The following is a 23,021-nucleotide window of genomic DNA, read 5'->3' as shown; positions in this document are numbered from 1 at the left end:
TCTACACTCTGAATCTACACTCTGAATCTACACTCTGAATCTACACTCTGAATCTACACTCTGAATCTACACTCTGAATTCTGCACTCTGCACTCTGCACTCTGCATCTGCACTCTGCACTCTGAATCTACACTCTGAATCTACACTCTGAATCTACACTCTGAATCTACACTCTGAATCTACACTCTGAATCTACACTCTGCACTCTGCACTCTGCACTCTGCACTCTGCACTCTGCACTCTGCACTCTGCACTCTCAATCTGCACTCTCAATCTGCACTCTCAATCTGCACTCTCAATCTGCACTCTCAATCTGCACTCTCAATCTGCACTCTCAATCTGCACTCTCAATCTGCACTCTCAAGCTGCACTCTCAAGCTGCACTCTCAAGCTGCACTCTGAAGCTGCACTCTGAAGCTGCACTCTGAAGCTGCACTCTGAAGCTGCACTCTGAAGCTGCACTCTGAATCTGCACTCTGAATCTGCACTCTACACTCTGAATCTGCACTCTGAATCTACACTCTGAATCTACACTCTGAATCTACACTCTGAATCTACACTCTGAATCTGCACTCTGAATCTGCACTCTGAATCTGCACTCTGAATCTGCACTCTGAATCTGCACTCTGAATCTACACTCTGAATCTGCACTCTGAATCTGCACTCTGAATCTGCACTCTGAATCTGCACTCTGAATCTGAATCTGCACTCTGAATCTGAATCTGCACTCTGAATCTGAATCTGCACTCTGAATCTGAATCTGCACTCTGAATCTGAATCTGCACTCTGAATCTGCACTCTGAATCTAAATCTGCACTCTGAATCTAAATCTGCACTCTCAATCTGCACTCTGCACTCTCAATCTGCACTCTGCACTCTCAATCTGCACTCTCAATCTGCACTCTGAATCTGCACTCTGACTCTGAATCTGCACTCTGAATCTGCACTCTGCACTCTCAATCTGCACTCTGAATCTGCACTCTCAATCTGCACTCTGCACTCTCAATCTGCACTCTGAATCTGCACTCTGACTCTGAATCTGCACTCTGACTCTGAATCTGCACTCTGACTCTGAATCTGCACTCTGACTCTGAATCTGCACTCTGACTCTGAATCTGCACTCTGAATCTGCACTCTACACTCTGAATCTGCACTCTACACTCTGAATCTGCACTCTGCACTCTGAATCTGCACTCTGAATCTGCACTCTGCACTCTGCACTCTCAATCTGCACTCTGAATCTGCACTCTGAATCTGCACTCTGAATCTGCACTCTGAATCTGCACTCTACACTCTGAATCTGCACTCTACACTCTGAATCTGCACTCTACACTCTGAATCTGCACTCTACACTCTGAATCTGCACTCTACACTCTGAATCTGCACTCTACACTCTGAATCTGCACTCTACACTCTGAATCTGCACTCTACACTCTGAATCTGCACTCTACACTCTGAATCTGCACTCTGCACTCTGAATCTGCACTCTGAATCTGCACTCTGAATCTAAATCTGCACTCTGAATCTAAATCTGCACTCTCAATCTGCACTCTGAATCTAAATCTGCACTCTGAATCTAAATCTGCACTCTCAATCTGCACTCTGCACTCTCAATCTGCACTCTGCACTCTCAATCTGCACTCTCAATCTGCACTCTGAATCTGCACTCTGACTCTGAATCTGCACTCTGAATCTGCACTCTGCACTCTCAATCTGCACTCTGAATCTGCACTCTGAATCTGCACTCTGCACTCTCAATCTGCACTCTGCACTCTCAATCTGCACTCTGAATCTGCACTCTGACTCTGAATCTGCACTCTGACTCTGAATCTGCACTCTGACTCTGAATCTGCACTCTGACTCTGAATCTGCACTCTGAATCTGCACTCTACACTCTGAATCTGCACTCTACACTCTGAATCTGCACTCTGCACTCTGAATCTGCACTCTGAATCTGCACTCTGCACTCTGCACTCTCAATCTGCACTCTGAATCTGCACTCTGAATCTGCACTCTACACTCTGAATCTGCACTCTACACTCTGAATCTGCACTCTACACTCTGAATCTGCACTCTACACTCTGAATCTGCACTCTACACTCTGAATCTGCACTCTACACTCTGAATCTGCACTCTGCACTCTGAATCTGCACTCTACACTCTGAATCTGCACTCTACACTCTGAATCTGCACTCTGAATCTGCACTCTGAATCTGCACTCTGAATCTGCACTCTGAATCTGCACTCTGAATCTGCACTCTGAATCTGCACTCTGAATCTGCACTCTGAATCTGCACTCTGAATCTGCACTCTGAATCTGCACTCTGAATCTGCACTCTGAATCTGCACTCTACACTCTGAATCTGCACTCTACACTCTGAATCTGCACTCTACACTCTGAATCTGCACTCTGAATCTGCACTCTACACTCTGAATCTGCACTCTACACTCTGAATCTGCACTCTACACTCTGAATCTGCACTCTGAATCTGCACTCTGAATCTGCACTCTGAATCTGCACTCTGAATCTGCACTCTGAATCTGCACTCTGAATCTGCACTCTGAATCTGCACTCTGAATCTGCACTCTGCACTCTGCACTCTGAATCTGCACTCTGAATCTGCACTCTGAATCTGCACTCTCAATCTGCACTCTGCACTCTGAATCTGCACTCTCAATCTGCACTCTCAATCTGCACTCTCAATCTGCACTCTCAATCTGCACTCTCAATCTGCACTCTCAATCTGCACTCTCAATCTGCACTCTGCACTCTGAATCTGCACTCTCAATCTGCACTCTCAATCTGCACTCTGCACTCTGAATCTGCACTCTCAATCTGCACTCTCAATCTGCACTCTCAATCTGCACTCTGCACTCTCAATCTGCACTCTCAATCTGCACTCTGCACTCTCAATCTGCACTCTGCACTCTCAATCTGCACTCTCAATCTGCACTCTCAATCTGCACTCTGCACTCTGCACTCTGCACTCTCAATCTGCACTCTGCACTCTGCACTCTCAATCTGCACTCTGCACTCTGCACTCTGCACTCTCAATCTGCACTCTGCACTCTCAATCTGCACTCTCAATCTGCACTCTGCACTCTCAATCTGCACTCTGCACTCTGCACTCTGCATCTGCACTCTGCACTCTGCACTCTGCACTCTGCACTCTGCACTCTGCACTCTGCACTCTCAATCTGCACTCTCAATCTGCACTCTCAATCTGCACTCTCAATCTGCACTCTCAATCTGCACTCTCAATCTGCACTCTCAATCTGCACTCTCAATCTGCACTCTCAATCTGCACTCTCAATCTGCACTCTCAATCTGCACTCTGCACTCTCAATCTGCACTCTGCACTCTCAATCTGCACTCTGCACTCTCAATCTGCACTCTCAATCTGCACTCTCAATCTGCACTCTCAATCTGCACTCTGCACTCTCAATCTGCACTCTCAATCTGCACTCTCAATCTGCACTCTGCACTCTCAATCTGCACTCTGCACTCTCAATCTGCACTCTCAATCTGCACTCTCAATCTGCACTCTGCACTCTGCACTCTGCACTCTGCACTCTGCACTCTCAATCTGCACTCTGCACTCTGCACTCTCAATCTGCACTCTGCACTCTGCACTCTGCACTCTCAATCTGCACTCTGCACTCTGCACTCTGCACTCTCAATCTGCACTCTGCACTCTCAATCTGCACTCTCAATCTGCACTCTGCACTCTCAATCTGCACTCTGCACTCTGCACTCTGCATCTGCACTCTGCACTCTGCACTCTGCACTCTGCACTCTGCACTCTGCACTCTGCACTCTGCACTCTGCACTCTCAATCTGCACTCTCAATCTGCACTCTCAATCTGCACTCTCAATCTGCACTCTCAATCTGCACTCTCAATCTGCACTCTCAATCTGCACTCTCAATCTGCACTCTCAATCTGCACTCTCAATCTGCACTCTCAATCTGCACTCTCAATCTGCACTCTGCACTCTCAATCTGCACTCTGCACTCTCAATCTGCACTCTGCACTCTCAATCTGCACTCTCAATCTGCACTCTCAATCTGCACTCTGCACTCTCAATCTGCACTCTCAATCTGCACTCTCAATCTGCACTCTGCACTCTCAATCTGCACTCTGCACTCTCAATCTGCACTCTGCACTCTCAATCTGCACTCTCAATCTGCACTCTCAATCTGCACTCTGCACTCTCAATCTGCACTCTCAATCTGCACTCTGCACTCTCAATCTGCACTCTGCACTCTCAATCTGCACTCTGCACTCTCAATCTGCACTCTCAATCTGCACTCTGCACTCTCAATCTGCACTCTGCACTCTGCACTCTGCATCTGCACTCTGCACTCTGCACTCTGCACTCTGCACTCTGCACTCTGCACTCTGCACTCTCAATCTGCACTCTCAATCTGCACTCTCAATCTGCACTCTCAATCTGCACTCTCAATCTGCACTCTCAATCTGCACTCTCAATCTGCACTCTCAATCTGCACTCTCAATCTGCACTCTCAATCTGCACTCTCAATCTGCACTCTCAATCTGCACTCTGCACTCTCAATCTGCACTCTGCACTCTCAATCTGCACTCTGCACTCTCAATCTGCACTCTCAATCTGCACTCTCAATCTGCACTCTCAATCTGCACTCTGCACTCTCAATCTGCACTCTCAATCTGCACTCTCAATCTGCACTCTGCACTCTCAATCTGCACTCTGCACTCTCAATCTGCACTCTCAATCTGCACTCTCAATCTGCACTCTGCACTCTGCACTCTGCACTCTGCACTCTGCACTCTCAATCTGCACTCTGCACTCTGCACTCTCAATCTGCACTCTGCACTCTGCACTCTGCACTCTCAATCTGCACTCTGCACTCTGCACTCTGCACTCTCAATCTGCACTCTGCACTCTCAATCTGCACTCTCAATCTGCACTCTGCACTCTCAATCTGCACTCTGCACTCTGCACTCTGCATCTGCACTCTGCACTCTGCACTCTGCACTCTGCACTCTGCACTCTGCACTCTGCACTCTGCACTCTGCACTCTCAATCTGCACTCTCAATCTGCACTCTCAATCTGCACTCTCAATCTGCACTCTCAATCTGCACTCTCAATCTGCACTCTCAATCTGCACTCTCAATCTGCACTCTCAATCTGCACTCTCAATCTGCACTCTCAATCTGCACTCTGCACTCTCAATCTGCACTCTGCACTCTCAATCTGCACTCTGCACTCTCAATCTGCACTCTCAATCTGCACTCTCAATCTGCACTCTGCACTCTCAATCTGCACTCTCAATCTGCACTCTCAATCTGCACTCTGCACTCTCAATCTGCACTCTGCACTCTCAATCTGCACTCTGCACTCTCAATCTGCACTCTCAATCTGCACTCTCAATCTGCACTCTGCACTCTCAATCTGCACTCTCAATCTGCACTCTGCACTCTCAATCTGCACTCTGCACTCTCAATCTGCACTCTGCACTCTGCACTCTGCACTCTGCACTCTGCACTCTGCACTCTGCACTCTCAATCTGCACTCTGCACTCTGCACTCTGCACTCTCAATCTGCACTCTGCACTCTGCACTCTGCACTCTGCACTCTCAATCTGCACTCTCAATCTGCACTCTCAATCTGCACTCTGCACTCTCAATCTGCACTCTGCACTCTGCACTCTGCACTCTGCACTCTGCACTCTGCACTCTGCACTCTGCACTCTGCACTCTGCACTCTGCACTCTGCATCTGCACTCTGCATCTGCACTCTGCATCTGCACTCTGCATCTGCACTCTGCATCTGCACTCTGCATCTGCACTCTGCATCTGCACTCTGCACTCTGCACTCTGCACCTGCACTCTGCACTCTGCACTCTGCACTCTGCACTCTGCACTCTTCAATCTGCACTCTGCACTCTGCACTCTGCACTCTTCAATCTGCACTCTCAATCTGCACTCTGCACTCTGCACTCTGCACTCTGCACTCTGCACTCTGCACTCTGCACTCTGCACTCTGCACTCTGCACTCTGCACTCTGCACTCTGCACTCTGCACTCTGCACTCTGCACTCTGCACTCTGCACTCTGCACTCTGCACTCTCAATCTGCACTCTGCACTCTGCACTCTGCACTCTGCACTCTGCACTCTGCACTCTGCACTCTGCACTCTGCACTCTGCACTCTGCACTCTGCACTCTGCACTCTGCACTCTCAATCTGCACTCTCAATCTGCACTCTCAATCTGCACTCTCAATCTGCACTCTCAATCTGCACTCTCAATCTGCACTCTCAATCTGCACTCTCAATCTGCACTCTCAATCTGCACTCTCAATCTGCACTCTCAATCTGCACTCTGCACTCTCAATCTGCACTCTGCACTCTCAATCTGCACTCTGCACTCTCAATCTGCACTCTCAATCTGCACTCTCAATCTGCACTCTGCACTCTCAATCTGCACTCTCAATCTGCACTCTCAATCTGCACTCTGCACTCTCAATCTGCACTCTGCACTCTCAATCTGCACTCTGCACTCTCAATCTGCACTCTCAATCTGCACTCTCAATCTGCACTCTGCACTCTCAATCTGCACTCTCAATCTGCACTCTGCACTCTCAATCTGCACTCTGCACTCTCAATCTGCACTCTGCACTCTGCACTCTGCACTCTGCACTCTGCACTCTCAATCTGCACTCTGCACTCTGCACTCTGCACTCTCAATCTGCACTCTGCACTCTGCACTCTGCACTCTCAATCTGCACTCTGCACTCTGCACTCTGCACTCTGCACTCTCAATCTGCACTCTCAATCTGCACTCTGCACTCTGCACTCTGCACTCTGCACTCTGCACTCTGCACTCTGCACTCTGCACTCTGCACTCTGCACTCTGCACTCTGCACTCTGCACTCTGCACTCTGCACTCTGCATCTGCACTCTGCATCTGCACTCTGCATCTGCACTCTGCATCTGCACTCTGCATCTGCACTCTGCATCTGCACTCTGCATCTGCACTCTGCATCTGCACTCTGCATCTGCACTCTGCACTCTGCACTCTGCACTCTGCACTCTGCACTCTGCACTCTGCACTCTGCACTCTGCACTCTGCACTCTGCACTCTTCAATCTGCACTCTGCACTCTGCACTCTTCAATCTGCACTCTCAATCTGCACTCTCAATCTGCACTCTGCACTCTGCACTCTGCACTCTGCACTCTGCACTCTGCACTCTGCACTCTGCACTCTGCACTCTGCACTCTGCACTCTGCACTCTGCACTCTGCACTCTGCACTCTGCACTCTGCACTCTGCACTCTGCACTCTGCACTCTGCACTCTGCACTCTCAATCTGCACTCTGCACTCTGCACTCTGCACTCTGCACTCTGCACTCTGCACTCTGCACTCTGCACTCTGCACTCTTCAATCTGCACTCTCAATCTGCACTCTCAATCTGCACTTGCACTCTGCACTCTCAATCTGCACTCTGCACTCTCAATCTGCACTCTGCACTCTCAATCTGCACTCTGCACTCTGCACTCTGCACTCTGCACTCTGCACTCTGCACTCTGCACTCTGCACTCTGCACTCTTCAATCTGCACTCTTCAATCTGCACTCTGAAGAGTGCAGAGTGCAGAGTGCAGAGTGCAGAGTGCAGAGTGCAGAGTGCAGAGTGCAGAGTGCAGAGTGCAGAGTGCAGAGTGCAGAGTGCAGATTGAAGAGTGCAGATTGAAGAGTGCAGATTGAATCTGCACTCTTCAATCTGCACTCTGCACTCTGCACTCTGCACTCTGCACTCTGCACTCTGCACTCTGCACTCTGCACTCTGCACTCTGCACTCTGCACTCTCAATCTGCACTCTCAATCTGCACTCTGCACTCTCAATCTGCACTCTGCACTCTCAATCTGCACTCTGCACTCTGCACTCTGCACTCTGCACTCTCAATCTGCACTCTCAATCTGCACTCTCAATCTGCACTCTGCACTCTGCACTCTGCACTCTGCACTCTGCACTCTGCACTCTGCACTCTGCACTCTGCACTCTGCACTCTGCACTCTGCACTCTGCACTCTGCACTCTGCACTCTGCACTCTGCACTCTCAATCTGCACTCTGCACTCTGCACTCTCAATCTGCACTCTGCACTCTGCACTCTGCACTCTGCACTCTGCACTCTGCACTCTGCACTCTGCACTCTGCACTCTGCACTCTGCACTCTGCACTCTGCACTCTGCACTCTGCACTCTCAATCTGCACTCTGCACTCTCAATCTGCACTCTCAATCTGCACTCTGCACTCTGCACTCTGCACTCTGCACTCTGCACTCTGCACTCTGCACTCTGCACTCTCAATCTGCACTCTCAATCTGCACTCTGCACTCTCAATCTGCACTCTGCACTCTGCACTCTGCACTCTGCACTCTGCACTCTGCACTCTGCACTCTCAATCTGCACTCTCAATCTGCACTCTGCACTCTGCACTCTGCACTCTGCACTCTGCACTCTGCACTCTGCACTCTGCACTCTGCACTCTGCACTCTGCACTCTCAATCTGCACTCTGCACTCTCAATCTGCACTCTGCACTCTGCACTCTGCACTCTGCACTCTGCACTCTGCACTCTGCACTCTGCACTCTGCACTCTGCACTCTGCACTCTGCACTCTCAATCTGCACTCTCAATCTGCACTCTGCACTCTCAATCTGCACTCTGCACTCTGCACTCTGCACTCTGCACTCTGCACTCTGCACTCTGCACTCTGCACTCTGCACTCTGCACTCTGCACTCTGCACTCTGCACTCTCAATCTGCACTCTGCACTCTCAATCTGCACTCTCAATCTGCACTCTCAATCTGCACTCTCAATCTGCACTCTCAATCTGCACTCTCAGTCTGCACTCTCAATCTGCACTCTCAGTCTGCACTCTCAGTCTGCACTCTCAGTCTGCACTCTCAGTCTGCACTCTCAGTCTGCACTCTCAGTCTGCACTCTCAGTCTGCACTCTCAGTCTGCACTCGCACTCTGCACTCGCACTCTGCACTCGCACTCTGCACTCGCACTCTGCACTCGCACTCTGCACTCGCACTCTGCACTCGCACTCTGCACTCGCACTCTGCACTCGCACTCTGCACTCGCACTCTCAATCTGCACTCTCAATCTGCACTCTCAATCTGCACTCTGCACTCTCAATCTGCACTCTGCACTCTCAATCTGCACTCTGCACTCTCAATCTGCACTCTGCACTCTCAGTCTGCACTCTCAGTCTGCACTCTCAGTCTGCACTCTCAGTCTGCACTATCAGTCTGCACTATCAGTCTGCACTATCAGTCTGCACTCTGCACTCGCACTCTGCACTCGCACTCTGCACTCGCACTCTGCACTCGCACTCTGCACTCGCACTCTGCACTCGCACTCTGCACTCGCACTCTGCACTCGCACTCTGCACTCGCACTCTGCACTCTGCACTCGCACTCTGCACTCGCACTCTGCACTCTGCACTCTGACTCTGAATCTGCACTCTGACTCTGAATCTGCACTCTGACTCTGAATCTGCACTCTGACTCTGAATCTGCACTCTGACTCTGAATCTGCACTCTGACTCTGAATCTGCACTCTGACTCTGAATCTGCACTCTGACTCTGAATCTGCACGCCTTAAAATCCACTCTCGGTTCCTTTGTTTGCCTTATGTTCGTTACGAAATTTTATTAAAAGGTGAGCAGGAAGTTTCAAAGTGCGACAGCATAAACATTTTTTTTAACTATCAGCTTACGATTCCTACCTTATTTGGAAGTTTATCTACTTGAAATATTCCCTTTGTTCTGTAGTAAGCAGACCTTTTTATTCCTCGTGTTAATACGCATGCAATGTTTGTCAATGCCCAGCGGGTCAGGCAGTGTTCAGTAGCACAATATTGCTGCCTCGTGGCCTTTCGCTGCCGCGGGAAGTGCACAATTAGGCGATGCTGTGATCCCGGGTGCACTTTTCTGGTCGGAAAGTGGAAAGTTAGTGGTTTCACAGTGGGGGTCGGTGCCCTATAATAGGTAACACATGGGAAGCTCTAAATAAATAACTTCATCTAATGAGGCTGTCATTAAATAAAAAAAAGTAGCATGCTCGCCGCTGGGACATTTATCACCGCACAAATTAGTCTGTTTTCGCCTCATTAAAATAAAGAGAAACCAGCGTGAATTCGGTATACTTTACTCCCATGAAATAAAACACATCCAGCAAAGGACCTAACTCTAAAACGGATATTCACATATATGTACATCATTTCAGTCCTTTTTAATGTCCACAACGCTAAAACGTATAAAATAAACAAGCTTATAGTAACAATGAAAATGCTGTATCGGAAGGCGGGTGCCGGCTCAATGCCGGGACAGATTCGGGGGCGTTCCCGGCTTTTGGCTGACGTCGCGTGACGTCGGCAAAAGCCAAAGAATCTCGGGAATGCCCCCGAATCTGGTCCGGCATTGACGGACAGGCCCCTCGTCCAATGGCTAGCCTCCATTTATGGAGCTAGCCAATCGGAGGAGGGGGCGTATCCCGACCCACACACACAACTCAAGAGGTTTTTTTGGCACATGCGCAAAGCGCATGGCCAGTCAAAACCTAAAAAGTGCTTCCAGTCCTTTAAAGGAAAGAGCGTAAATCCACATGTAAACGATCCAATCCCAGTGGGCGTGCCTAAAATGAGACAGGGTGGCAACAAGGAATTATTGGCATGCCTTCAGTGCAATCATTGCACTGCTTTAGGCATAATTTCTGTTGCCAAACGATGCACACGAATGAAAGCTGAAGGCAGAGCTAGGACGAGGCTTCTGGAATCATATCTATTCCAAGAAGTCTCGTAAGACGAGAGCAGCGCATGCGCTGCTGACGTCAGGCTGAGACCTAAAAAGTAGTAAGAAGACATAGGTTTATATTAACTTCTAAACTATGAGCCAAAAAACAATTAAAACAAGATAGCATACATACAGGAAGTACTAGAACAGTCCATTTTTCATAGACTAAAATTAGAGTTTCTGTTAGCTAACATTCCTTTTTTTATTTCAAATAGTTTTCATTGAAAATTTTGGAAAAGTGACAAAATACATAAGTAACACAAAGTACATAAGTAACACAAAAGCAAAACAGAAATTGATTAAAGTAGTTTGTAAGAGAGGCAGGCGGGTATTGGCGAAGTCCTTGTTCGTTCTGTAGTAATAGGATATCAAAATGTGTGTTAAGCAGTCCTGATACAATAAAAACAATGATAAAGAGAGTGATATATTGAATAGCATGAATTTCAACATAGTGGTTCGCCCTTAGGGTGGGAGTATCTCAGACCCCTCTGCCTATTGAAGGATCAGCTATTCACCAATAACAAAATGATTAATTAAGGTAAAATAAAAACCAATGGCTCGCTGTATGGTTCCATGGGTGCGTTGAGAGACATCCAAGGTATATATTCAAACTGAGTTTGTAGTATTAGGGAGTGTGTGTCATTGAGGAGGTCGACTCTCGAGGGGTATCAAAGAGGTCTATAGATGAAGGAGGAAGCATCCATGGCATTCCACATTTTTCGGTGGCTTGAACGATGTGTGGAGAGCTGTAGGACAGTGTTATCTGCACCTCTCAGAAAGTTGACTTGTTTGAAGTCCTTCCAGTTGACCAATATTATTTTGCATGCTAAGGTGAGCATTAAGTCAAGGAGGTGTTGTTAATTGTTATGCCGTATTTGCGGGTCTAGGAATCCTAGCAAGATAGATAATTCTCTGCACTTAGACCAAGATTGAAGTCACAAGGCGACCAGTTTTCCTTTGCAAGTCCATCTAGGTAACATTCCCTTTTTAAACCAAAGTCCCAACCTCACTGCATGTGGTGCTTTTCAAAATCGCTACACCACCTACTTTTATCAACAAACCGGTGTAGCTGATGTTTGCAAACATAACAAAATGATAACAAAAGTCAGCAAGAATAAGAGAGTGCCTAGACAATGATGACTAAATGGAAATTGCAAACAATCGGCTACACATGGAGATGCTTTTATAGTACACAATTCATTTGGTTTTCAACTAAAAAGGTATTCATTGACTGGATTCACTCATTCCTCACTGGCAGAACCAAGAATCAGACTACCACCCTTCCTCTCCGAACCCACGGAAATCAACTGCGGAGTCCCCCAAGGATCGTCGCTGTAGGAAATGGGACCCCCGGCCAGCCAGGGCTTGCGCCCCAGCCAGTCAGAGACCGCCACTCCTATATAAAGTCGACCCCTGCTCGCCCTCTAGGTAACGCGGCGCGGGCAGTCAGGCCTATCTCGGAGGACATGTGTGAGGCATTTGCGCCCGCACCCACCAACAGCAACATCCCAGGCCTCCCACAAAAGGAACTCCACACGAAGTATATATGAAAATAGTCTTTATATTAGACAGGACACATAGGAACATACACTTTACAAGGGGTTCAAGGCACGGCAGGGGTTACCAGGGAAAAGGTACAGGGCAGGGCCAAGGGACCACTGCCAGTGGTACGCATCTAGGGGAACTGGCATTAGAACACACATCTCCTGGGAGCTTCCTAGAACTAGCAGTAGAACTCACTCTGACCAGGGATCACATACATGAGACATCGGGTACTCAGGCGGGAAGGGACAAGGTACATAACACAACAGAGGCCCCATCAACAGGGCAACACATAGTCAATCAGCAGGGCAACACATAGTAATCCTCAGCATCACATTGATATTAGTCAGCAGCACCCCCTAGGCCAGATGACCGTCCTGGGGCAGGGGCGCCTTAGAGTCTCGGTGTCCAAAGTGGCCTGAAAGGGCCCGGGCAAACCTAAACGTGGCAGCGGCCCACGAAGTGCTGGGCCGCTGAGGGACTTGGGTGGAGCCTTGCAGGCTCAGGGGGACAGGCGGGCGATAGTGGAGCCTCTCGGGGCTCGGAGGAACAAGGGGGCACGTGGTGGAGCCTCTCGGGGCTCAGGAAGACAAAGGGTCACGGTGGAGCCTCTCGGGCACAGGGGGACAGGAGGGCGATAGTGGAGCCTCTCGGGGCTCGGAGGAACAAGGGGGCACGTGGTGGAGCCTCTCGGGGCTCAGGAAGACAAAGGGTCACGGTGGAGCCTCTCGGGCTCAGGCATTGTAGGAGCCTCGCTGGGCTCGGGGAATAGTGGGAGCCCCACGGGGCTCGGGACAAGGCTGCGGGCAGGCGGGCCCCCCCTCGGGGGACCCGGCATCACTGGGGGCCCCGGGGGCCTCTGATCACACTCGGGCTCGCGCTGGAGGGGAGGGGCGGCCACCGGCAATGTGGCCTGATGCCCCGCCTCCCCTCCGGCATTACTCACCGGTCGCCGAGCGCGCCGGTCTCTCTCCGCTCTCCGGGGCTCCCTCTCGCTCCTGGGGGCCCCGGGGGGAAGTCGCGGCGGTCCTGGGGTCAAGCAGGGGCGCGGAGTAGGCTCCCGCTGCCCCCTGCATTACTCGGCTCTTCTTTCCTCGCCTCCACAGCTCCCCGGGCCGGCGTCCAATCACAGCGCGGCCCGGGGAGACGTCAGGAGCCAAGCCCGGGCCGCCATCCAATCACAGCGCGGCCCGGGGGAGGGCTTCACGGAGGGGTCCCGGGCCGGCGGCGGTGACTTGGGGGGAATTGACGAGGGTCAGGCCCCCTCGGGAATGGGGCAGTAGCGAGGTAGGCACTCGCTGGGGGTGTAGAACCCCGCAGAACAGGGCAAAGGCCGGGTAGCACCGGCTGGTGGAAGGAAGCGCTCCCAGCGCTAGAAACACGGGCAAAGCGCTCCAAAGCGCTAGGAGACAGAGTGAAGCGCTCCAAGCGCTAGGGGTCGGAGGAAAGCGCTCCCAAGCGCTAGATGAGGGATATCAAAGTCCATGGGAGAGTCCAGGACCTCAGGAGGAGTACAGCAGCTCCTAGGAGGGGCAGAGGCCCAACAGCAGTTCAGGAGCAGGGCAGGGCCCAGGGAGGCCAGCCAACCCTGAGCCCACGCAGCAGCAGCCCCTGGCAGGGTTCCCGTCAGGAGAAGCAGGAAGAGAGAAGAGAGAGAGAAAAGGGCCCACCCCCCTTTTATACAGGAGCGCCCTTTGTCTCCAAAAGGGGCAGGCAGGGAGAGAACCAGCTGGAACTGGTTACAAGGAATTTCTTGGTGCTGGCCAGGCCAGGGACACTGGACGCACCCCCGGGGGGGTGGGGCCAGCCTGGTGGGGGAAGGCCCAGCCGGCTTCAGCCAATCAGGCGCCAGCACATCTACTGCACACACACACCAAGGTCTAGAAGGGGCCCTTCCCTTCTAGCCACACGCATGCCGCAGACATCATCTTGTAGCATTCAACCTCACGAGCGCACACATACCAAACACGGCCCGGCACGCCCCACGCATCAGGAACTACCAGAGCCACATACATCCCCCATGCATTCCTATGGGCGGCAGGTCTCTCTCACCACGCACACACTCAGGAGGGGACTCACCATCCCCCGGTCACATATACTAAGCACAAACTTCAGGGGTGGACCTGCCAGACGGGCCAAGTCCAACACATGCCCCCCCCAGCCCAAACGCAGGGCAGACCAATCCCTACCGGGATGGACTTCCCTGCTGCAGGGCGGTAGGACGTGGACGCGGCCCGCAGTGCCGGACCAATAAACATATCCATATTAAAAATAACAAAAAAAATAGGTCCAACCAGGCTACCCACCTGGTACACTCTTCAATCTCTACATGGTCCCCCTCACGGCCATCGCCAAGATAGCACGGACTGAGCATAGTATCCTACTCCGACGATACCAAGCTCATCCTCTCCCTCACCAAGGACCCCATCCCCACCAGACTAAACTTCCAGGAAGGAATGAAGGACGTCGCATCCAGGATGAACAGCAGCTGCCTGAAGCTCAATTCGGAGATGACAGAGGTCGTCGTCCCCGGACCCTCCCCCTATGCATGGGACAACACCTGGTGGCCCTCCGCGGCCCTCCCACACCCACGGACAACGCCCGGAACCTCTGCATCGTACTCAACTCCACCCTCTCCATGACCCGAAATATCAACGCTGTCGCCTCCAGCTGCTTCAACACCCTTCACATCCTCCGAAAGACCTTCAAATGGATCCCTCCGAATCAAGAAAGACAGTCACCCAAGCACTCATAACAAGCAGACTGGACTACGGAAACACCCCCTACGCCGGGATCAACATATCGCTGCTCTGCAAGCTCCAGACCATACAGAACACCGCAGCCAGACTCGTCCTCGGCATTCCTCGACACAAGCACTTCACCCTACACCTGCCGAACCGCCACTGGCTCCCTGTTGAGAAGAGAGTCACTTTCAAGATACTCACTCACGCCTACAAATGCCTCCACATAACAGGACCTCAATATCTCAAAGAAAGAATCTCCTTCCACCGACCCAAGAGAAACCTTTCACCCTCCGATTTCGCCCTCGCCAAAACCCTGCACATCCGCAGAGCCAGAACAGGTGGAAGAGCCTTCACCTACATCGCGGCCAAGACCTGGAACCAGCTACCATTTGACATCAGACGCACCCCCTCCCTGAACAACATCAGAAAGACACCCAAGACCTGGCTCTTCGACTGAACGAAGCTGCATAACCCGCCTTAAGACCCTCACAGGTGAGTAGCGCGCTTAGAATTCCCCTGATTGATTGATGGTTAAAAGCGCAAGTAATAACCAATCAAGATCTAATGTCATGTAATTTATTTCACCAAGCCTGCCTATTTTATTATGCTTCTTGGGACATCCTCCGGACTTATAAATCACATGTTCAAAATAGAAGTATTGTCTATACCATCTAGCCAGTCTTTCAATAGGTCTCTTGACAGAAGAAAGTCCATTGTTATCAATGTCCAGAAGCCCTCCCATGAAACCCAGGATTGACATCTACCGGGTAAGGTCAACCAGCCACTGCTACCACAGCAGTCAGTGGTGGGGATGAAGTTTAAAATGTTTGCAAATCACAGCTCTGCTAAAACCCCTCCTTTTAGGCAAGAACTCACTCTGGGATGGCTGCTACATTTGCAGCATCTTTCCTACTTGATCATGGAACAAGCACCACAGTGAATCTTCTGACAACTTCTCAACATTTGCCATCCCATCTGTTTATTCCCTACTAACATCAAATGCCTGTTCAAATGTTCAAGTTGGAACTTAGAAATAACTAGTTCCAGCCAATTTGCAAAGCAGATCTAGTATCTCTTACTATGAAGCAAACTTTAGTAGCAAATCCCAGTTTTTTTTCCTTTAGAATCGGAAACTTTCCAGCACCAACCAAATTATTAAACAATGCATAACTCCACAGGAAATAGTGGTACCATGAATTGTACTTCTTCTCAACTGCATTGGGAAGCCTTACCTGGGAAGCAGAAACTCTAAAGCAGTATTAAATTCAGTGGCATTCACTCGTCCCTGCAAGCAGCGAAGATTCCATCCGATGATGCTTCCATCCAGACTACCAAAAATCATCTCCACAAGCCATGGGAATACAGGATACAGCTCCTACCAGTAAACACGTACACAATGAGGGGAGAAGGTTTTACGGCATGCAGAAGGTGCTAAGCATGTCGACTCTGTGGCAACTGAAAATGCAGTAATGGAAGAAGCATCCATGAAAGAAACATCTAAAATATGAATGCCCCACACAAGCCTTTGCATATATGGAAAGAACAATGCCAGCAGTAGGAAAGAATTTTGCTTATTTGCTGAGACGTATAGGCACGCTACCAGCACAGAAAGAAGCAGCATTTAGAATCAAATTAGGAGAGAAAACACTCAGACAAAGTGAAAACATGTAACAACAAGAATCTGTGTTCAGGGTCAGTAGACGGACCACAACATGCGAACAGAATGGATCCCACATGTCAACAATTAGATGAGTGAGTACAACATACAGCTGCTAACTTCATGAACATAGATGAACTTCTATTTATTTTAAGTGATTAAACACAGTCAGTGAGAAAGATTATCCATATGGACTTAAAATGTAAAGATTGGCAAACTTTTTTAAGAGGTGGAAAATAACAAGTTGTCAGACACTGGCTAAACATACAAATCACAAGACAGCGGACAAAATGTATGTATTGTATTGATTGGTATTTTTATAGTGTGAACCTAGTTATGAAGCAATGGAGCATTTTAGGTTATGAGGGGGATTAGGAGACCATATAAACGATCGTGGACATCAAGTGGGGATTACAAAGATAGGTTTCACATTTTCAAGCACATGGAGAGTAAGTGATTTGCCTAGAAATGCATGATGTTGAGTCAAGAGCGGAGGCTAGGATTTCCAGGTTCCAAAGACAACAGCTTTAGCTGCAAGGCCACACGTACTCCTAAAACATTTCTTGCATGTACATATAGCCTGGTAGCCAAATTAAAATGTGCAGGTATTAATTTAGATATCCCCTTTGAAAATGGCTTAACGAGTTAAGAGCTGCCCGCTCAAAAGTGTCTTTTAGGCCTCAATTAGGAGTGCTGCATTATTTATGACACGCAATAAAAAGATACTGTGAGACATTGGCCTGGTATATTCTGTCCACTAATTAAAGTGGGCACCTTGCACCAGTCCAAACAATCCTTGTGGTGATTTAAGAGGTCCACCTTAGAAAGCTATCCAAGTAGTAGCTGTGGGGAGCACCCTGCAGGCTTAGCCCTGAAGGAATGTTAAGCAGCTTGTTTTACCAGAATGCAACCTTATAGTATTGGTTAAATGAAAGGAGAACCACACAGTAGTTATAACACACTCTAAATACCTAACAGTATCTGCTACATGCAGATAAACAAGCACATAATACTGTAGCACAGAAACAATCATAAGTAGTACACAGTGGGCTCCAGGGGGAGACCAGACCATATACTAAAATAGCGGTATAAGAACCACGACTCAAGTCAAGACAAGAATCGCTAAGACCCAAAGGAACCACCCAAGGTGAGTAGGTAGGGACCCCAGGGAGGACGGGTGCAGTGTGGGAACACGACTTCGTGCTCCGTACAATTCTATGGGGAAGTCGCGGTTGAAGGTTTAAAGTTTAATGACCTTTCCCAGTGGATTATGAGGAAGCCCTTTGGATCCACGCTCCCCTCCCACTAACTTGGACAGATCACTTTCTTATCCATGTGAGTTTTGGTCTAGCCGGTGCCCCTCGGCAGATTCCCCATCTAATTCCCATGAAACGACCCTGGCACAAATTGGACGCCCCTAGCTTTGTGTCCAGTTTAAAAGCATCTTGTCCTGTATGGCCCACTGATTTGGAGGAAGCGGACAGAGCCTATAGGAGCTGGATTAACAACTCACTTGACCACTATATCCCTAAGAAACTGACCTGCGTTAAGCGCGCGCAATCGCATACTTGGTTTAATGAGACCCTAAGGTTAGAAAAAAACATTGTAAATCTCTGGAACGTATCTGGAGACGTACCTACGACTCCATAGCTAAACAAAATTACAGGCAGACGATTAAAGCCTACCACAAACTTGTTCAAGAGTCTAAAGCTGCATTCTATACCAATTTGATTACATCGAGTTCCAACCCCTCCAAAACCATTTTGTCTCATAAATGACATGACAAAACCACCCCTCGAAGGAACTAACAATATCATATCTACTGATCTACACTGTGAATCTCTGGCTCGCTACTTCATCAATAAAGTTGAGTGTATTTATATGACACTTGACGCGAGAAGCGCGGCCCTCAAACCATGGCCATTTAACTGCGCATCCGATCTCCCCTACTAGCTACAAGTTCTACCACCTATGTCCTGTAAATACCTGGAAACCTTGTCAACTAAGGTGAAATCAGGCTCCCCTGACAACCCTGTAAAACCAGATAACCTCAGGAAATTCCAAGATTGTATTTTGACGGAGGGCGGGGAACTGATCAATAGATTACTTCAGTCGTCAGTGCTTCCTAAATTATGGAAACATGCCAAGGTTGTTCCACTGCTGAAAAAGCCATCACTGGATGCATCTGCACCATAGAATTTCCGGCCTATTTCCCTGCTCCCTTAGCTGGCTAAGGTCATGGAATCTCATGTTAATATCATCCTGACCAAGTACCTGGAAGAAAATGAGATTCTGGACAGGACACAAAATGGGTTCTGGCCTAAGCATAGCACAGAATCTGTTTTATTGGCAGTTACAGAGCAGCTGAGGGCAGCGCTGGACGAGGGCAACACCTCAGCACTGGTACTACTCGATCTGAGTGCGGCCTTCAACGCGGTCTCCCATGAGATTCTGCTCCAACGACTCAGGAAGATCGGGGTCAGCGGCATGGCCTGGGCCTGGTTTGCATCTTTTCTCTCTGATCGCTCTTTCCAGATCCACGCCCCTCCATACCAGTCCAGTACTTACTCCCTCAGCAGTGGTGTCCCTCAAGGCTCTGCTCTGAGCCCCATGCTATTTAACTGGTACGTCTGCCCTTTATCCCTCCTGGCTAAAGCCCGGGAGATTAATATATCATATCATACGCGGACGACAAGCAGCTACTATTCACTTTCTCCAATAACCCAGCCCAAGACCAACTGAAATTCCGGGAGGATGTCTTGGCTATCTCAGATTGGATGGCGGAAAATTACCTACAACTTAATTCCTCTAAAACAAACAGAGGGGCTTCTGTTTGGTAGGGACCCTCATAAACGAGACTACCAGTGGTGGCCCGCTGCACTGGGTTCCCCAACCCAGCCGAAAAGTGCAGTCAAGAACCTAGGGGTCCTGATGGACAACTCCCTCTCCTTCGAACTGCACGCCAAAAAAGTGGCAGGTACATGCTTCGGCCACCTAGGCGGGCTAAAACCCATCTTGGGGTTTTTTGATGCGCCCACCCGTCAAGTGATCATTCAATCGGTGGTTCTGTCACGTCTTGATTACTATAACGGACTTCTATTGGGTGCAAATAAAACAGTTACGAAGAGACTGCAAAGGGCACAGAATGCGGCTGCCCGCACTCTCTTCGCCCTCCCTAAGCATTGTCATACCTCCCATCTTCTGTACCGCCTACAATGGCAGCCGATCTATCAGAGAATTCACTTCAAAACTCTCTGCACCATTCACAGGATCCTACATGGTCAGGGTCTCCATATTCTGCAGGGGCTCTGCACACTATATGTTCCAAGGAGAGGACTGCGCTCCGCAGATCTGCATCTGGCCTGTACTCCTAGGGTGTGCAGGAGCAGAGCGGGGGGCGTTCATTTAGGTCCCCGGCCCCAGCCCTTCGGAACCCCATTCCAAACTCGGCGCGCAGAACAAAAAATCACTGGGCATTCAGAAAACAGATTAAAATCTGGCTACTTTCCTCCATCTAGCGGGGAGGCGCCAACGTGCGGCGCTTCTGCTCCCCGGGCTTTTAGAAAATATGCATTCCTTGGCGGTCTTTCCATCTGGCTAGCAGTCACCATCCATTGCTACTCGTCCGCAAGCGCTGGGACGCCCCATTGCTGGGGCAGCCATGCGCTATATAAGCATTTTTAACATAACATCACAGGAGGTTGAAGAGCCACCCCACTAGTGGATAGCGTAGTACCAGAGTTACCTATCCCAGGCAAGCCGGGTGCATAGGACTGAAGTGGCGTCGGAAACCACCATTGATCTCAATGGAGGACTTCAAGGAAATGTCACTGCTGGAAGGAAGAAGAATATCTGATGGAATCCAAAGGTGGATTCTTGTTGAAGAGTACCTGAAAGCAGAGGGGACAGAGTCTGGGTCACTCAGGAGTGACCAGGGGCTCAGTAGTCGAATGCCCACCGATGTCGAGTTTCAGGTGCGTTGTGGGGGTTCTTGACTCTTCAGAGATAGGGACCAGGCGACGTCAAGGACGGCCAGGAGCTGGATGAGAGCTGTCCCATGAAGAATGTGGAGTGCTGAGGGGTCAGGGTCCGGCGGGAACACCAACAAGCCTTGGCAACAGCAACCCACACAGAAGGTCAAGTAGGGTTACGGTTTGGACCAGCAAGGTTCAGGAGACTCACCAAAGCAAGGGAGGTCAGGAAAGCCTGTAGCAACCAGGGTAGCCCACGGAAAGCAAAGTTGACCCTCAAGTGGACTCACAGGCCAAAGGCACAGGAGTTGCGAGCGGACCTCGGCGGATTCACAAGACGACAGCCCACGGAGCACTCAATAAGAGAAGGACGAAGATCTTGGTACGAAATGTGCACAGAGGTTGGGGCTATCAAAAGCCCAATGCACGTGTCTGGAAATGGGCAACAAGCATGTGCACTTGCAAAAGTATGCAGCAAACAGGGGCTTGGGTGTTGCAGCCCCACAAAGGATTCGGACCTCAAACTCGGTGAGAGGGCAGCTCGGGCCTCGAGGGATGTAGGGACCCACATTCTGTGTTGTTGGGATTTTCGGAATCCGTAGGAGCTCAGGAGCAGTAGACTGGTACTTTGGGATGTGGTGCCTGAGAATGCAGGGGAGTGACTCCTTCATCCCAAGGGATAGGTCTTTAGTTGGCCTTGATGCTCCACAGGTCCTGCAAGGAGCCTGTATGGTGCATGGGCACAGACTATGCTTCAGACTGAGAGGGAGACGAAGTCAGGCCCAAACGAAGTCCAGCAAAGTCCAAGTGTCCAGATGGTCGAAGTTCAGTGGCTTCTTGTTTCAGAGCCTTGTCCACGTCGAATATATGGTCCTACAGCCAGGTAAGCCCTTCGGTACCCACGGGAGAGGGTTGGACAGATTCAGGGGACCCTCCCAGGGGAGGGTCAGGAGAGTGGGGAGGTTACTCCCATTTCCTTTGTCCAGTTTCATGCCAAAGCAGGAACCAACAGCTCCCAGGACTGGTTTGAACTGGACTATGCACAGGGACACCAAATGTGCCCCCCATGCAGACTTGCGGTCGCTGGCAAGTGCACCCACCCAGCCCTAATACACAAAATCCTGTCTGGGAGGTGGTCAAACCTCCATGTGACAGGATGCCTGCTGTTCCACCTTCCTCTACTCAAGCCTGGCTCAGCAGTAGGAGGGCAGAAATGTGTCTCATTGGCAGCAAACGTTTTGTACTACCGGGGATAGAAGGCTGGTATCTGGAACACAGGGACCCAACGAAGCTTGCTTCTGAGGGCTGGAGTCATACCTCTCACATTGGTTACAGGTGTGGGGGTATGATTCCACAATGTTTGATACCATACACAATAGGGTTACTTTCAGCCATTTTAGAGCTGGTCATCAAGTGTTCTCGTAATGCCACTCTATATATTGTAAACGGATGATACACTGACAACCCTGGAGAATGGACTCAGTAGGCTGCAGGGGTGTTCTGCTCATGCAGTGGCACCCTCTCACCTAGAACAAAGCACCCTGCTCTCAGGATTGTAAATGCCTGCTAGAGGGGTGACTTATAGGTTTTAATTGCAGTGACCCTTAGATATAGTAAACCTATATCTAAAGTAAGTGGTGCATGCACCATCATACACAGGCTGCAATTGTAGGCCTGTAGTTCCATTTTGCATGACCTCTCATGGGTGGTAGAATACATGCTTTAGCCCATGGGAGGCCACTGGGGTACCTATGCCCTGGGTACAAGGGTATCCTATACTAGAGACTGGCAAGGGTACCCCAGTATCCAATCTGGAGTGTACCCAAATACATGACTTAACAGTTTAGAGAGAAAGCAGATAGACTGGGGTCCTGATTAACAGGATCCCAGTCAGACTAGTCAAAAACAGTATCACATGAATCAAAAAGCGGGGGTAACCATAAGAAGCAGATCCTACAGATTCCCTGGACAACTACGTAGCAATGACCCAAAACAAGCAGAATTTTGCGCTTACTGCCCCAAAATATGCATGTCTTGGTATTAACCAGGCCTTTTTCACCCAATACATGTGGGCAGGTTTAACCTGCCAAAATCAGTCGGAGGGAAAAAATTCTTACCTACTCCTAACTCCAATATCCATGCAAATAGGTGTTTGCACAGGTGCTGTAATTTAACAGAGCACTTGTAACTGAGACTTAAGTGATGGATAGCCAAATCACAGTTTTATCACCTCAGGAATGGTACATTGAGTACCAGAGTTA

The 23,021-nt window shown here is 49.8% G+C and overlaps 1 protein-coding gene across 4 annotated transcripts in view; it reads right to left on the bottom strand.

Annotated features, from left to right (window-relative positions):
* Positions 1-23,021, bottom strand: part of SMPD4 (sphingomyelin phosphodiesterase 4) — a 641,449-nt gene that overhangs the window by 569,831 nt on the left and 48,597 nt on the right. For all 4 annotated transcript variants that reach the window (XM_078667774.1, XM_078667777.1, XM_078667775.1 and 1 more), the window contains one exon: positions 16,365-16,507. In XM_078667774.1, the coding sequence (XP_078523900.1) occupies positions 16,365-16,507 (143 nt within the window). The remainder of the gene's footprint in view (positions 1-16,364; positions 16,508-23,021) is intronic.

Source organism: Lissotriton helveticus, chromosome 11 (assembly GCF_964261635.1).
Source record: "Lissotriton helveticus chromosome 11, aLisHel1.1, whole genome shotgun sequence".
Lineage (NCBI taxonomy): Eukaryota > Metazoa > Chordata > Amphibia > Caudata > Salamandridae > Lissotriton > Lissotriton helveticus.
Note: the sequence above shows the minus strand (reverse complement) of the source record. Positions and strands in the feature narration are given on the sequence as shown.